The sequence below is a fragment of the Haemaphysalis longicornis genome, unplaced genomic scaffold (assembly GCF_048455015.1).
Source record: "Haemaphysalis longicornis isolate Haplotype H1 unplaced genomic scaffold, Haemaphysalis longicornis Haplotype H1 scaffold_12, whole genome shotgun sequence".
Taxonomy (NCBI): Eukaryota; Metazoa; Arthropoda; class Arachnida; order Ixodida; family Ixodidae; genus Haemaphysalis; species Haemaphysalis longicornis.
In genome coordinates this window covers 84386204-84403189 of record NW_027526225.1, presented here as the reverse complement: position 1 = coordinate 84403189, position 16986 = coordinate 84386204, and the positions used below count along the sequence as shown (strand labels likewise).

The window sequence follows — 16986 nt, the reverse complement described above, 5'->3', positions numbered from 1 at the left end:
ATCGGTACGTATGTATTATGGGAAAACCACGTTTCCGTGAAGCAAAGAAGGTCAAAAGTGTGGTTTAAACCAGATAAAAACACTGAAACATCGTCAACTTTGTTTTGCAAGCTGCGAGCGTTTAAGTGAAATACCGACAGTTTTGAATGAAAGTTGAGATCAGAGATGTCGCGTAAAAAGTCAAGCTCAGAAGACATGAAAGGAAGAAAAGCTATTCAGTCAGCAGAAAGTGACACAGTTATTGAGGAAGGCCGTCAAGGTCATCTTCACAACGGATAACCACCGCCCGGTCACCACTCTTCCTTCGCACCAGCACTTTACCATTTGAATGCCAGGTATACTCGTAGCCTGACGTTTTGGCCCATTCTTTTGTTGCTGCCAGCAGTTTACGGGAGAACCGAGTCATATTCTCACAGATATACACATCGCATTTTTGTTTCTTCAGTTCTTGCCTAGCTGCCAACCAAGAATCGCGTAGATTCTGGCTTACGAAACGAACAATGACACCGGGTATCTTGTCTGGCTTTGACGGGAGCCTATGTAAGGCAGCTATCTCGCTTCGTGTTATCGGCGGGATGAGCAGCTGTGTTGCCAGTTCATTTAACTTAACCAATAGATCCTCTTCTGGGGTTTCTGCAAGACCGTGTATTTCAAGATTGGAACGGCGGCTACGCCACTCAAGTTCATGTACGTCCCGTTTAAGCTGAGCTATATCGGCAGTTGCGCCTGCTCTTTCAAGCTGGTCGAGCCGCTTCGACAAATCCTTTGTGGTTTTTTCTTGATCAGCCAGACGCGTCTGAAACTCGTCAAATTTATTTGACATATGCTGCACAGACGATTCAAGTGCATCAACCTTGTCAGGTAAAACAAGAAGCGCGTCCAGCTTTTTTTCCATCGCTAGCAGTCGAACCATCAGCTCAGTGTGAGCTGTTAGTTTGTCAGTGTCGTCTTCCGATCCCGCGGTCACTCCCTTGCACTTGTCGCACTTCCATGCTTTCTGGAAACTCTTACGTTTTGAGTTATACGTTTTTTCAGTAACGCCAGAACATGATCCTATATGGAATTCAAACTGACATTCCACACAAGTCAAGACCGGCCCGCCAGAATCAAATGGCGACCGACACACACAGCAGCGTGACATACTCAAACGAAAAGCAGCACAAAGTTTGGTAGGTACAAGTTTGGCAGCAGCGGCAGAGAACAGCGGGATAACAAAAAGAAACGCCAGTAAAATGAACCAACCTGGAAAATTTTAAATGCCAAGATCAGGTTGTTGCTCCTCGATGCCGCCGCTGCCAAATGCTACGTACTACGCAGCGGGCCCCTACACGCCCATCGCACCCTTTCGTTGTTGATTTGTATCAGACGAATGTTCTTTTTTTTTTCTGTGCCCAAAGAATTAATTTTCTGCAATATCATAAACGTCTTATTAGTACGATTGGAGATGTTTGGCAGGCTCACAGAGATTGTGTGGATATTTTCTTCAGGCTGTATGGCATACGTTCCCTTCTTCACAAATTGGCTTTCGTTATGACTGCGGGCAAGATATATCCGCAGCATGCATTGTTTATTCACATGCAAATAGAATGAGAAGGGTTGTGCTACGCCACCGCGATCGCGCCCCAGACAACGTTGTCCAGAGTACTCGAAGGCGGCTTTTGTGCTCCGAATTTATATCGTAACCATCATTATCATAATGAGGTGACTCTCAACCCAAACTATTATGACTTGATTAGTGTTGAAGGCTTGATATACTCGCTAATGAACGCAATAAATAGCATACGTGCATGTATTACAAGAATCAAAACCGATGAATATTCCCAACCAGCTCTTTATTGTTTTCCAACCCTTCCAGCGGAAAGAACAAATACTGGTCTGCTTGGGATGGCGTTCTATGAATTGAAGAAAATTACTTTTACTCTCTTTACCTGGACTGGGGAACTGGCCCACTAATCAGCTCGATTTTACTGCTACATAAAGTTTCCTTTTTCGCCTCATCCTCCTCCTCTTGAGTGCAGTTTTCCTACAACGCATATCTGAATATTGGCAAGACGTGGCTGTGGGAAATGTACCGAAATATTCCTCCAGGTCTGAACAAACATAGTGCTATGTTATCTTTACCGAAGACAGGACTCGTTTTGCTCAATAAACCTGCCTGGGGTAAAACCAGCACGCGCCTATACACACAGTGGGTTATTCGTATCTCAACCTACAGCCGATAGTCCATGTCGGCATACTTTCATGCCATGACAATGTAAAGCGATGCGATACAATATATTTGAGCGTTGTGCATGGTTGTCAAAACTGTTATACCGTATATATTATTACGGGGAATCATAATGCCTTCTGCCAAAGCTAACAGCCCCGAAGGCCTGCAATTTGTTTTGGTCTTGTATTTTTGCTGTTGTCGGTTATTAGCAGCTGGCTGTTCCCTTTGTTCGAAAGAAGCCGACGCCTAGCTCCGCCTCTTCACGATCCGCACAGGACCGTCTTCGCAAGAAATGGGTCAACGCCGGCAATGTTTCTTCCGTAGCGCTATCCAAAACTGTACCTAACTTACGCCTTCAGCTAGTGTATACGGTGTTAAGTCTATTATTATGATAAAAAGTTACGCACACGCAAAATCTGGTGCGGACAAGCATCAGACGTCAACTGAGCGCAAAGAAACAGCAGGGAGAGCGAGCCCGAGTGAAGCAGGCGACGAATGCGAGAATCTCTAAGCCGACGTCACGGAGGCGCGCTTCTTAGCGCCGCCCGTGGTCGCGCTCCCCGCCAATACTCGGGAACAAGTTAAGCACGCCAATAGCTCATGTACGGTATCACTGCGCCTGAGCAAAAGACCCGGATGTCAACGGGCGCGCGCGTTTTGAAAGGAGGTGGCTATGAATGCGTGATATCGTCTGCCTTTTCTCACGTAGTTTGTTTGTCGTCGCTGCCGTAATTTATAAGCATATGAATATCCCTGTGATGGCACCTGTCATGTTCAAAATCTTCCCAGTAACGCACTACTTGCGCCGCGCGGAGTAACATCCAGCTGCGATGAAGAGGCACAACGGTAACTTCTGCGGCCGTTCTGAAGGTGTACCCGGGCATAGTAATTTCTGATTGAGCAGACTTTCTTGATAGTTAGCTGAAGAAAAATTGGAAGCACTAGAGTTTTATTATAGCGGACAAACTTGGGGTTGTCCGGTTCCCTACCGTAGACGATCTCATGTATTGGCATCAGACAGGAATTCTGTAACGTAAGGATTCCAGTTGAGAATGACCCCTGTCAGGTAATGCTCGCCGGCTTGATGAGTCAGCGCAACACGCAATGGCGAACTCCACGGGCACTCGCAAACTATTTGAGAAGTCAGAATAGCGCATAGCCTGGGCCGGCGTGTCAGCCGCCTCAGCCTTCCTGAATTACCAAACGACAGTCTGTTATATTTGTTTGCCAATCCTTTTTGCCTCAGTCGAGTTGTTAGCCTGCGCCCACGTCCCCTAAGTATGTTGAAGAATTCTTACTTGAAGAAAATTTCTTACCGGGGCTGGGGCTGGGAGATTGCATTGTTTTGACGGGTCGCAAAATTTTACTTAGGCTGGCTGCGTCAGCTGACAATGTTGGAACAGGGGTTGATGTGGGAATGGAAGGTTACTGAACTGGGAAAGCTTACCTTCTTGTTTGAAGGATATTCGATAAAAAATTCTCAAGGCGACAATTTAAAACTGTCTGATACATATCATAACGCCAGAGAAACGGAGCACGAAAGTAACGATTCCGTTAAAACGTGTGAGCTGCAGATTTAACGTGCGTTGTGACTTCAATCTATGACTCGGGCAGCTTTTAGTTTTCGTGCCTAAACGTGTGGGCAAAACACACCAACCAAAGTGAACGCTCTCATAGAGAAACCTTGATTTTCAAACAGCCTTCTAAAGGCGGAATCATTTGCTTGTCGAAAAGCGGCCTATCCAACCTTTTGCCACTATTCGTGTCGTTATTCTCTTTGGACGGCTGCTCACATTTCCCCTTACCTTACAGCAAACTGTCAGATTCTGCATGTTGTCTCAAGCCTCATCCTTACAGGTAAGCTCGCCATTTTGAGGACATGTACTTGCGTCAACATCACGTTGTATCTCCGTTTCCCAGCTGCCGTTTTTTGCGGCGAACAGCTTGTTCTGACATGCTTAAAGGGTCATGCAGACTTTATTAACAGATGTATAGCGCAAAAAAGACAAAGGACAAAGAATGCAAGAGGACTTTTGCGAGGACTTTTGCCCTTCGTCTTTTTTGCGCTATACATCTGTTAATAACGATCGACCAACTAGCCTAACAACGTACTTTACTAGCCATGCAGACAAAATACAAGTTTTTATTCGAAAGATTTAGTGTTTTATAGTGCCCCAGCGCTTGTCCGGCAGCAAACGATGCCGTATTTACTGGGAAATTAATCAATTGAGGTTAAAATTTTTATTCTCCCTCCAAATTGTGTGTTTTCGTGACGTCTGCCATCAAATAATCAGGGCGGGTATTCACAAGAACTTCCAGTTCCTTATTAGGCTCTGCAGCCTTGCTTACCGTCAGTCCCCCCAGATGGTGCTGCCATAGTCAGGCGCGCGGACTGTTGTCCGCCATTGCTTTGTTTCTGGCCGTATGTGTTCCGGGCTTGTTTTTGTTACGGTAGAAAGCAATCGTTTCGTGAAACATGGGGTATGCTTGACAAACAGGGTCACGTAGGACAACGTCGTTTACGCCAATTGGCCAGTGTCGTGTAAGACAACTCCAAAGCGGCGGGCTGCTGTGCAGCTAAAAAAAAGCATTGTGCGCACAGTACCAACAGCAGTGCGCATCGTTACTTCAATGTTTACGTGTATTTTCGTAACTTTCATTGTTTACTCCACCATTCTTCCTGCTGTAAGATGAATATGCATCATAGATCCTTCGGCAAGCTTATAAGCCCTGCCTAATTTGCGTTTGCCTTTGCCGGCCTCAGCCAATGGCACAGCTGGGCATATGACATCATAGGTTCTGCTGCGGGAAATGTGCTAGTGGGTCGCATGGCCATTCCATTGTTTCCTAATTATGTAGCTTTTCTGAACGAAGTGTGCATTAAAAGTGGTGTCAGTATGATTCTAACGAGGCAATCTTTCGAATGAACCAAACTTGTGTTTTGTCTGCATGCATAGCCCCTTTAAATAAATACAAACGGGATGAACGCTCTTGCGTGCTGCGGCTAAAATTTCTTCTTTTGCCCTACCTAGCGTTCAATGTTGTGCCAGTTGGTTTGACGTTGACACGTATCCGAACAGCGCGTGCAACTAGACGAAAGACGCGGAGTACGGGGCTGCTCGTGCACGAGTCAAATCCCACACAGAGCAAAAAAAGAGAGTCGCTTTTGAGATGCCCAGGGCAGCGTCAAAGTGCGGTTTCTGTTTCAGAGCCAGTGCATTCTTTGCAATCAACAGAAATACAACAGTGCGGTGAGTACTCAGCCATTTCACGTTCACTTATGCGGAACACTTTGTTACGTTAGTTAACAAAGCTAAAAGCTAAAGTTTTTTGGTACCTAAACATGAAAAGGGTTGGACACGCAGTGGTTAATGAAAATAGAAGGCTAGCGATGAAATATGAAAAGTACAGTGGAGAATCAAAGAGAGCCAAGGTAACCAAAAAAGAAGCAAGGCAGATAGAAGCGAAGAAATGGAGATAAAAAAATGGAAACCAAAACGTAGAGAGAGATGTACAGGGCAGAGAAATTGAATATCAAAAAGGAAAATTTCTACCATAATTCCAAGGGCAGTGCTTTAGTTTTTGAGGCTAGTTCAGGTTGCTTCCGAACTAAGAGCTTTATGGGGAAGTATGCAGAAAATTATGCGGTATTCGTGGTCTGCGGAAAAGAAACAGAAACTATGTGGCGCGTAGTTTTAGATATGAGTGTATCCGTCCAAATCTTCAAGAAGAAAATATTCGGCTTCCAGAAGCCCTAAGATTTAAGTGTAGCTCAGGGGGAGTGAACTTCAAGGCTGTCGCGGCGACTAAAAGAAAACTAGAATGCTGGTGGACGAAAAGCAAAGAGGGGATTATTGCCTAGGACCTCTACCAGCTGCAACAGAAAAAAAAAGTATTTTGTTCTTGCCCTAAGAGTAGCGCTAACATCAAACAAAGAGTATTAGACATCGATATACTACTTTTTTCTTCGTAAGATGATACGTAATCGCCCCGTTTCAAAAGGAATACCACTAGCGATCAATCAATCAATCATTACGCAAACAGAAAAGTGTTTTCTTGTGCGCCCCACATACGCGATCGAACATGCTCAGCACGATGAAGCAGTGGAAATGAACTAACGACCCAGTAAAATAGGGCAGCCCTGCACCCGGGGGGCTTCGAGTGCACAGCTGGCGTCCCTTAGCACCCTTAGCTCATATCCGCTGCTTCATTGCGCTGAACACGTTCAATATCACAAGGGAACCGGAAACTGACGCCGCACACGGATTCCCCTCAGCTTTAAACGCAAACACGTGGAGGCGCGTGGGGCGAGGAGAACGCAAGGAACGACATGGAGTCAGCTGAAAACTGTTGGCCCGTTCACGCCATCTCAGCGTCTGTTCTACGAGCAATCCCCCGATTATATTAAACGCACGCACTCGGTGCGTTGGGAAACAGGCGCTGACTATAAGGGAACGTACTTGAGGAATCAAAATCGGTTCCCCTCAACGAGGCAGGACTACTTGCCATTGGCAAAAGCGTGAACTTTCCGAATTTCGTCCGCTTGTGCTTATAGGCCTTTGGACATCGCCTTAAACGCCTGTCTCTTTCGGTGGCTGCGCGCGGTGCCATGAACCTGTATTGCACACATCCTCGTGGGTGTTTCCCCCTCCATTCCCAACGCCCTCCTCCTCCTTCTCCACCCCCACCTCCTCCTCCTCCTCCTCCTCCTCCTTCCTCCTCCCCCCCATCGCCGCGGGGTAATTCCAACGTTTCTCAGCTTAAAGATGACTGTTAAGCAATGCCTCGTTAACTGGAGCTTGGATATCTCGAAATATCGGTTAGGTCGAAACTTTTTTCGCCGTGCACATACCTTCCATATGCGCCACGTATTTGCTGCCCTTTATCTCGAAACGTTTTTGCGGGTGACTGCGGATACCTCAAAATGTTGAGAGAAAGGACACAAGGCAAAGCCCGCTACAGACATCTGATAAGGTCCCCGTTCTAACGCTTAGCTCCCACTACGCGCCGAACGCGGTCGTACACCGCAAATTTGCGCTGTACGAGGTCGATGTTCCCGTTACCGGAATGCTGTCCGACGCCTACGTCGTTGAGATATCTGTGGTCGATGCAGCTGGTTATGAGGATGCAGAGGAGCTTTAAGAAGTGCCTACAACGGCAGAAACAACGAAGATGCTGCGCCTACTTCACAACAAGGTAGAATGTAGCCTTGGCGACCAACAATTCATTCCATGCATTGCCCAGCTCAAGAAAGCTTTTATGTGACCAGATGCGAACACGAAACAGGCGAGCATAACGCGGTTCTTCCTGCCGCAATAATAAATATTTGTTTCCCCTGCGAACACTCTTTCCTTCATTACCAAAGCTCCCAAGTGCAGTGAAGCTTTTTTTGCCAGCTCTTTATCTCTTATTTCAGTGACCTGGCCACAAATTTTAGGCATTTAACATAACTCGAAACTCCGCTTATCTCGAAATTTTCAGCGGACTTTGCGACTTCGAGTTAACGAGGGATTACTGTATTTCGCATTGCGCAGTCTAGCAACAGGAGACGACCCGGCGTGCTCGTTATACAGGCTGTCCCAGCTGTCATGCACCAAGATTTAAAAAAAGAGCAATGGCGTTACTCGAAGAAAACCTAGAGCACAATGTTTGCACTATTGTGGAGGAGCGGACAGTAATTTTTTCGTTAAGGAGACTTAACTAATTAATTGTAATTAATTACCTAACTAACTAACTCGAGAATTACTGTCCTAATCACTGAAGTGTCAATGAGAAACTTGTAGGTACCCACGAGGGGCATCTAACTGCGGTATTTTCAGTGACGAACTAATTGCCTACTCATTTATTCTGACTGATAAAGACAACCCGCAAAATATGAAGAATACCACGTGATGGCACTTCCGCGCGCATTGTAAAGCAGCGTCCCCAAATAAGCTGATTGAAAGCAACTGCTTCCCCTGTCACCCGACCGAAGAGGCAGCTCATCACCTTGATAATGACATGCATGGAAGGAGCAGCAACAGCAAGTATCGCGGGCCGCGTGTGCAGATAAGGCACAAACTCGGGCGCGATTTCTTCTTTCTTTCTTTTGTTTATTTCATTCTGGCTAACTCAAAGGCAGCCTGTTTAAGGGCGTTGCTTTACGATGCGCGCGGAGGCGCCGTCACGTGGTATTTTTCATATTTCGCGGGTTTTCTTTATCAGTCAGAATAAATGAGTACAGAATTAGTACGTCGCTGAAAATACCGCAGTTAGATGCCCCTCGCGGGTACCTACAAGTGCCTCATTGACACTTTAGTGATTAGGACGGTACTTCTCGAGTTAGGTAATTAATTGCAATTAATTAGTTAAGTCTCATTAACGAAAAAATTACTGTCCGCTTCTCCACAGTACTGTAAACATTACGCACTAGGTTTTATTCGAGTTACGAAATTACTCTTTTTTTAAATCTTGGTGCATGATAGCTGGGAACCCTGTATTTCAGCGCATACAAAATGGAGAGCCGCTTGCCGTGGAAATTCCTCTGTGGGCACTATTGGTATGCAGTCAAAGGGTGTGTAAAAGAAATAAACTTTTATTCGCAGTGGACAGCAAGAATATAAATTCAACTTTGGAGTTCTGACCTGTTGACCTCACAAATTTCCTCAAAATAGATACGCAGGTCAGAAGATCAACAAACACAACATAGAATAAGCGACATCTAAACGAAACAAACGGGTAAAAATGCGAGCCAACATCCATGAATTTAATTTTTTACCAGCAGCTACACACAAGATACATTATTAAACACATCTGTAGGGCAAGTTGGTGCATTATAATTGAAAAATAGAGCGCAACTTCGACAACACAAAGCGCTTGTCACATCGTTCTTCCTTTGTGTCGTTGTCGAAGTCGCGCTCTATTTTTCATTCAAGATACATTATCCTTCAGCGAGCCTCGATACTTGATCAGACATCTCCATAGTCGCCCGGTGCAATGTTGCGGTCTAATGCCTAGTTCACTGCACTTAAAATATAGGACAATGCACGGAAAGTGTTCAGGAGCAATCTACGGAGTGCTGAAGAAAAAAAATCAAACCAATTTACTCTGGTTAGCTGGCACGCAGGCTGGTTCAGCCCAAATTTGTGTGTGCGTGCATGTGCGTGTATGTGTGCGTGTCCATATCAATATAAATACTTATTACTCGCACATTCAAGCGGTCTTGTTTTGTTGTTTGTTGTTTGACTACATTTCTTGGAAAGCGGGCAGCAAAGTCTAGCGTGAAGTCGTCACCTGTGAGCTAACTTTCATTTCAGGGATACGCTGCCACCAGCCTCCTCCTGATTGCATACCTGCAAAGGTGCGATAAGAGAAGAGTACAGTAAATGCTGTAAATGAGGCTCTGATAGGAGAAAACGAATTCCTTATTTCTTTGTTAGTGCACTAAACTTCTACTTGTGTATTTCTTTTTGTTTGCAGCTCAACGGTTGCTTAAAGCAGGTAAGGCTTTCCGCACATTGTAGAGCATAAGAGACAGCTTCAACAGAACAAACTCACTTTTAATTCACTCATTGCTCTTACAAACTCTTTCGCGTGATTTGTCGGGGAGCAGACTTTCTCATCTCTGGCAGGGCGGTGCGCGGGCGGCTTTCGCTCGCATTCCGTAATCGCACCCGGAGTAGGTCGGTAGCGTCATCCAGCGGTAACCAAGGAAACCGCTACGTACAACACTTTCTTTGCCAAGCGTATACAGGGTGTTACGACGATAACTGGAACACTTTAATTTTTTTTTTCCTGAGCGAACCGCTGCTCGGTTCGCGCTCAAACTTCACACGAAGGTCGCATTTTGTGGTCTATTTTATTTGGTACAGGGAACAACACCGGTACTTTCCTGTTTATTCTGAGAAATAAATAAAAAGATTTTTACCGGTGGGAAAATGGCGGCTTATTTGGACGTCCGAGCCAGTGAAAGCTGATCTTGGAACGACGGCGCCACCTGGGGTACGCAGAGCGAAGCGGACGATGGGAATTCACGGTAGAAAGGCGCAAAATCACGTAGCAGACGATCAGAAAATCTATTTCGTCCCTAGTTTACGAGGATCACAAATAGGTGCATAACAGCAGATACCAATCATACTAAAGTATCCCCACGGTTTATCGTTGGCAACAAACGTTGGATTTGTTTCCTCACCTGCTTTCACATTTTCCGATTGCTTGCTGCTTGATTTGGCTCCTTCCTACCGCGGAAAGAGCCAAATGAAGTAGAAGACGATCAGACAACTTACTTTCTCATTTTCTGATCGTCTGCTACCCCATTCGGCTCCTTCCTGCCGTGAAACGAACGTGAATCCCCATCGTCCGTTTCGCTCTGCATACCCCAGGTGGCGCCGTCATTCCAAGACCAGCTTGCACTGCCATGGCTCGCACGCCCAAATCGGCCGCCATTTCCCCATAGGCGGAAACCATTTCTATTTACTTTCCGAATAAACAGGTATATACCATTGTTGTTCCCGGTGTCAAACAAACCAGACCACAAAATTTGACGTTCGTGTGAAGTTTGAGAGCGAATTGAGCAGCGGTTCGCTCAGAAAAAAAAAATTAAATTGTTCCAATTGTGGTCGTAACAACCTGTATAATGACAATAGCTACGTTTTGCCGTACATGTTGCGCTATATATTACAGGGGAAGCGCTACCCTTCGCATGTATCATTAATCGACAGCTGAGAAAAGACATTTGCATAAGCGCAGCGTGAAAACTGGGAGTTCTCAGCCGAATGCTCGCACTTGGCGATTCCCTCGTTCACGGCGTCTCACCGGCCACAGCCGGACTAAACTAACGTTAATGTACGCACACTCGGAATCCCCGTTGGGATCATGCCATGCCGCCCCCCATGCATCACAATGCCCGTCGGCTGAAACCGATGACAAAAAAAAAAAAAAAAAACAAGCAGTGACGATGCAACGGGATGCGCCTCAAGGAAGCAACATTTTCTGGAACAAACGCGTTAAAGCCGAAGCTTGGTGCTTAATGCAGAATCTTGTCAGAGCATCGTTCCAATGCGTTCGCGCATTGGTATCCACTCCGCATCAATGATTCAACCGGAACAATCTTGAACGCATACGTTGGAGCGCAGCGTCAAGTGAGCCGTAAATATTTTTCAGCTTAAGGCAAGAAGACAGGAAACAGAAGGCAAAGCCTCCAGAAAACTAGAACGATTCACGTACTCCAGCTCGGCGTGTCCTTTGGGGAGTTCGTTTCTCCTGGCCTACTTGCCTGAAATAGTTGCATACCCGTACTGGGCGTAACTTGGAAGCCGCATTTTGTTCAGCTCACTAGAACACGGCACTATCGCGGAGGCCTCATTTAACTCTTCGGCATTGGTGGGCAAAAAAAACAGAGCCCTCCTGCTTAGCGGAGAGGAAAGACCACCGAAATGCCGCTCTGCTGTGATTTCATACGTTGGGGTCCAGCTGTATTCGGGATTTTCTATGTTGAATTACAGTAGCCGACCGATTTCTCGGACCTGGAGGGTAACGAAAAATAGTCCGAATAAAAGAGCAGTCCAAAAAATTCCCTAGTGACGAAAACGAACTTCATTTCATTTAAATAGGACTGAATTAGCCATCAATAGTTCAGAACAAACCCGATTATGGTGTTGCTTATTGGTCAACGTCACTTTGTGTTTAAAAAAAAAAAAAAGTACTGTCTAAAAAATCTTGCCAGGTATGACCTGCTTCCGGCTTTCGAAATCGCTTTCGCGCAGACTTGGAAAATTATGGCCTCCAAGATGAAATTTCGTTACCCCACCGCGAGTCAAGCCAATCCCTACGCACTCCGGAGCTAGACAGGTGGTTTAGGATTCAAAATGACGTCGTCCTGCAGTCGCACCGCGGCTCTGTCGCTGACAATTTCGCCCGGAAAATCGAACTTTAGGCTTTATTTTGTCCGAAGTATCCGTTCTTCAAATACATTGCTCCTACGGGACAACTGACGATTCCTCGTGAAAGTCCGGAACGTCCAGCAAGTCCGAGTTTTCGGAGACCGAAAAAACGGTCGGCTAGTGTGTATGTTCAGTGAGGTGGAGACAGTCACGGTTACTCCAACCACGGCGCGGGCTGTAATGCGCCCCACAGGTGGCTGCCGAAGAGCGCGTTGCATTACGCAAATTCAGTGGGGGACGGTGAGAGACGCCGCGCCTGGCGAAGAATATACAATACCCCCGACAAAGGCCGCAGTGGTAGAGAGAAGTGCAAGAGAAAAGACGACAGAGAGAAGTCCATACTCCCTCCGTAGATGATCGCACTTCGCAGCCAGCTTGCAAAGTCCCAGCTACACCGACCCCTTAAACTCGGCTTCACATTTAGACCAAGATGCATTGCTGGGGAGGCGTTCTTTCAGGGGCAGTGTCAGCTGTCGTTTCAACCTTTTAAAAGGCCAAGCCCCTTAGGCTCGGGCTGTCGGCGTCTCGTGTCGTCGTCGTCGTCGTAATCACCTTCTCATGTAGTCACGGTACTAAAACACCGGGACACTCATTTACGCCCCGCCCTGAAACGTAAGGCGTACTATGAAAACACCGGGACACTCGTTTACGCCTCGCGGTAGAACGCTTCGTGCTTCAAAGAAACGAGACTTATGCAGCAACGCTGTATAACTCTACCCCCAACGGTTTCATCTCCGTTGGCAAAAACTCAAAGGTGCCAAGAATACACCTATAGACTGCATGCTTGGCCTTTACCCAGATTTCAGGTTAGTGGAGGTGGTCCGGGATTTTTAAATTCCATACGCTGAAAATTATTGGTCCGCGCTCAGACTGTCGACGGGCACGATCCGCAGGGTACTAGCCATAAACAGCTTCGCTGTAAAAAAAAGTTCTCAGCAAGAGAATTGTGAAACATATTATTTACGAGACGAGAACGCTTTCCTCAACGGCCGTACGTCGTCGTTCCAGATGGATGCCATATTTCCCTTTGTAATATATTATATTGTGCATGCCCCATGTGTGTGCACCATGAGAGCAGGTGTTCGGATACTTCTCAAAGATATGCCCCAAAGACGATCCCAGGCTAACAGGAGGAGCAGCAATCTAACTCGGAGTTTCTAAAAAAAGTTATGCATCACACGGGAAAAAAGTCTAAAATCTCTCACGACGTATTCGTTGTGTTTTTGCCGACATGAGCGAGCGCAGACTTCCTTTGGTAGCATTTTTGCTATAGGTTGTATTCACTAGCGATGCACGCATGTACCCAGCCATGTGAGTGCGCCGTCACTGGTTTCGTCGGGCTCCTCGGGATGGCGGTAGTTGTCCGTCCTAAGCACATGACATGTGGTAGACGTTCCAAACTCTACTCCGCAGAACGCAAAGTAATGCCTCGACTCCAATGTGAGTGCGATTAATAACATCTCTGTTGACACCACCGTTGAGCATCAGAGCAGACGATGCACGACGGTATTTTTTTTTCTACGGCGTGCGGCCGCAGTGGCCCAAGCCCCGCCATGTCCATGGCCGTTTCTAGTGTTGCCAAGCGAAGAAATTGACAACTAAACTTCTCAGTGAATACCACCTATAGCACAACTCGGTGCCGATATTGTACTTCGTGTAAAATCTACCCGTACTAATGTAGTGCCGACATGGTCATGTTAGATTCGTGCTGCAAATGGCGACGTAAATCGGAAAGAGTGACCACAAAAGAGCCACAAAAGTTTCTTACTATGAATGGGAAATCACAGAACACTTCTTCACAGCCTTGGGTTGGGAAGAAGGCTTCTGAAAGAAGAGCTTGGTGTTGCTGGAAGAGAGGCGCACTTCGCAGCTAATCGTACGACTGAGACGCGTGGTGTTTTAAGTCAAAGCTTCCTTTGCCTCGCTGATAGCGACCGTCCACGCTAAAGCGCACTGCAGGAAAACCAACTTTCTCTGACGATGATGATGATTGTGGTTAAAGTGAAAGAGTTGAAACGCGAAGCCTTCTCGGGTCGAAAGCCTATATCTTCAAAGTCCAAGGTCGAAGTCCAAAATCCAAATCGTTACGCCCAAGACGCACTGCAGGAAAGCCAAGTTACAAAATGGGTTTCCTTAAAGGCACATCAAGCGCCTCAAGGAAAAAATCCCGCGCCATCTCCACTGGCGTGAAACATGGGGAGGGGCGAAGCATGCAGTGTGTAAGCGTAATCTTGGCGCCTCGGTGTTTTTGCCAACGGAGATGAAATCGTTTGGGTCTTTCGGTATACAGCTTTGCTGTCAAAGTCTCTTGCCTTTGAAGCACGAAGCTCTCTAGCGCGAGGAGTAAACAAGTGTTCCGGTGTTTTAAGTGCAGAGCACTGTAGGGGCTGGCCTTTTCGGCGTAGCTCACCGTAACGGTTGATGCCAAACGACGCCCGCAATCAGGCGGTGGCGCGAGATAACGGACCCAAGTAGAGCCAGGCGCTCCGTCGTAGGACGTCCCTCAAAAGCGTCGAAAACCAAGCGGTTTAAATAGTCATAAGCATTCGAAACTCGTGAAACGCTGGCGCTTGTCATACATCTCGCTGTTGTTTATCGCAAAAAAAAAAAAAACGCTCGTTGGGTTGTTTTTTGCGATAGTAAGCGTAAAAAAGTGGTAGTGCAACGCCGGCACGTGCGGGAGGAAAAGCAAGCACAAAAAGAACAGAACTCCCACTGGCGCTGTTGAAGGCGGGGGGGCGCGCGAGCACTCCGGAGGCGGGAACTTTGAATTGCTCTGGGTGGCAGCAGTGATCGGATAACGGCGCTACAGCCCGTTATGGTGAATCACTTTCTCTGCACTTCCGTCACGTTTAACGTTGAGTGGAACGGCTTTATTTTTTTAGTACGTGTTGCGTTCTAGCGCGAGGCGTGAACGAGTGTACCGGTGCTTTAGTACCGTGACTACATGAGACGACGATTACGACGACGACAGAAGACGCCAACAGCTTCAGCCCCTAAGGGGCTTCGCCCCTAAAAGCGCTTCCCCGGGTGGCAATGGAACATGAGTCCCTCACGTTACGAAGACGGCGTCTATCCCATTGCGCCATTCCGACACGGTCGAAGCAGTTTGGATTTTGAACTTTGACTTTGACTCAGGTTGCATGTGGTTGCATGGGAGAAATCTTCGTGTTTTAACAATGTTTATGTTACGAAAAGTGGCTTTGATATTTTGGTTTCCATGGGTTACGGTGGGGGTAGTAAAGACGAGGCGTATATTTTCAGAACACGCTTCCGGCGAACATTTCTCAAGAGGAGGCCTTCTGCATCCTAGCAGCCTGCATTGACGTGAGTATGGCTGGCCCCTCACCACGTCCGGACGTCGCTTCTCACAATCACAGGCACCAATTCTGGTGCTTAGGTAGATAGATGGAGAGAGAGAGAGAGAGAGAGAGAGAGAGAGAGAGAGAGAGAGAGAGAGAGAGAGAGAGAGAGAGAGAGAGAGAGAGAGAGAGAGAGAGAGAGAGAGAGAGAGAGAGAGAGAGAGAGAGAGAGAGAGAATAACTTTAATGAAGACCAGCGATGTTAGCCGAGCCGTCGCGCTGGCTTGCTACGCTAGATGATGGAAGAAAAAGGGAAAGAAAAAATATAAAAAACGAAAAGATGACAATTTGTTGCGCATAAATTTTCAATCACAAAACCCTGTCCAGTTCTGTGCTCCGAAGAAACTCCAAGAGAGCTTTGATTGCACGTGCAGCAAGACCCGACCAAGGTCCCAAAACAGCCCTCAGTTCAAGTCCCAAGCTGCCTGCACAAAGATAGTATTAGTTTCAGTCCGTGCACGGTGTACTTTGAACACACACATATAACATGACGAATGTCTTCACGTGGGTGGCATGTGGAACGAAGAGGTGAGTATGCCTGCCGGATATGCCTGCAGGTCACATTCCAGCGTAGTATATGCAGAATGGGTTCCCCGCGCTTGCTAAGCCCAGGTGGCATTCTGAAGGTGCACCTAGGATAAATCGCGTGAAGAGGTGCTTTACTTGTTGAACGCTTCAGGCGGCATGAGCCCAGCACTCCTCCTTCGTTTGTTTAACCTAGTCCGTGCTTTTCTTTTTCGGCCAGGGGTCAATTTAAATCGTGTTTCCTGCAGAAAGCTGTTGTATTCTACTCAAAACGGTTGGTTTGAGGGTGCCACAACGAACGAACTTCAATCAATCAAAAAATCTTTCTTCCAGAAACACACTGGAAAAGCTTCCAGGGCTAAAAGCTGCGTTTCGCAGCTTGATGGGGCTCCAGAGGCCATTACAAGGCATGTAGGCGACGATGGACAATGATACATGATGGAACACAGCACTTAATTCTGACAATGCCGCTGAACCAAACATATGCATTGTAACAATACAAAACATGTTGAAAGTAATAACTATTTTACACGAGTAAACATATCCACGATCCGTTTCTACAAACAGGTGAGCACAGGTTTCAACGAATGGAGTCCTCCAAGTTCACCAAGCATTCGCGCAGACTTCTAAGTGTAAAATTATCAGCACACCTGTATGTATTTAAAATGCATGGCAGATTATACTGAAGCATTTGTAATTTATAGTTGGCTAGAAAGCGAGGTATCCAGAAATCACTGTTTCGTGTGTGTACAGGATGAGTGTGTTATTTTAAGGATGCCACGGTTACAAAATTCTACGATATGCCAGATGAGAAATAGTATAAACGTAGTAAGCGGAAATAGTACATTTTATCAGCAGGAATAATATTTAAAGTGCTAAATAAATTTAGTGTTGGAAAAAACAAGGAACGTTTTCAATGCAATGGATAATTTTTTCTTGTCATAATTATTTCCATAATATTCGGATTTCA

At 46.4% G+C, this 16986-nt stretch overlaps 1 protein-coding gene across 1 annotated transcript in view; it reads left to right on the top strand.

The window, feature by feature from the left end:
* Nucleotides 1-16986, top strand: part of LOC144162043 (uncharacterized) — a 35384-nt gene that overhangs the window by 10122 nt on the left and 8276 nt on the right. Inside the window, exons 3-6 of the mRNA XM_077692561.1 lie at nt 4022-4066; nt 5419-5460; nt 9668-9688; nt 15394-15456. Of these exons, the coding sequence (XP_077548687.1) occupies nt 4022-4066; nt 5419-5460; nt 9668-9688; nt 15394-15456 (171 nt within the window). The remainder of the gene's footprint in view (nt 1-4021; nt 4067-5418; nt 5461-9667; nt 9689-15393; nt 15457-16986) is intronic.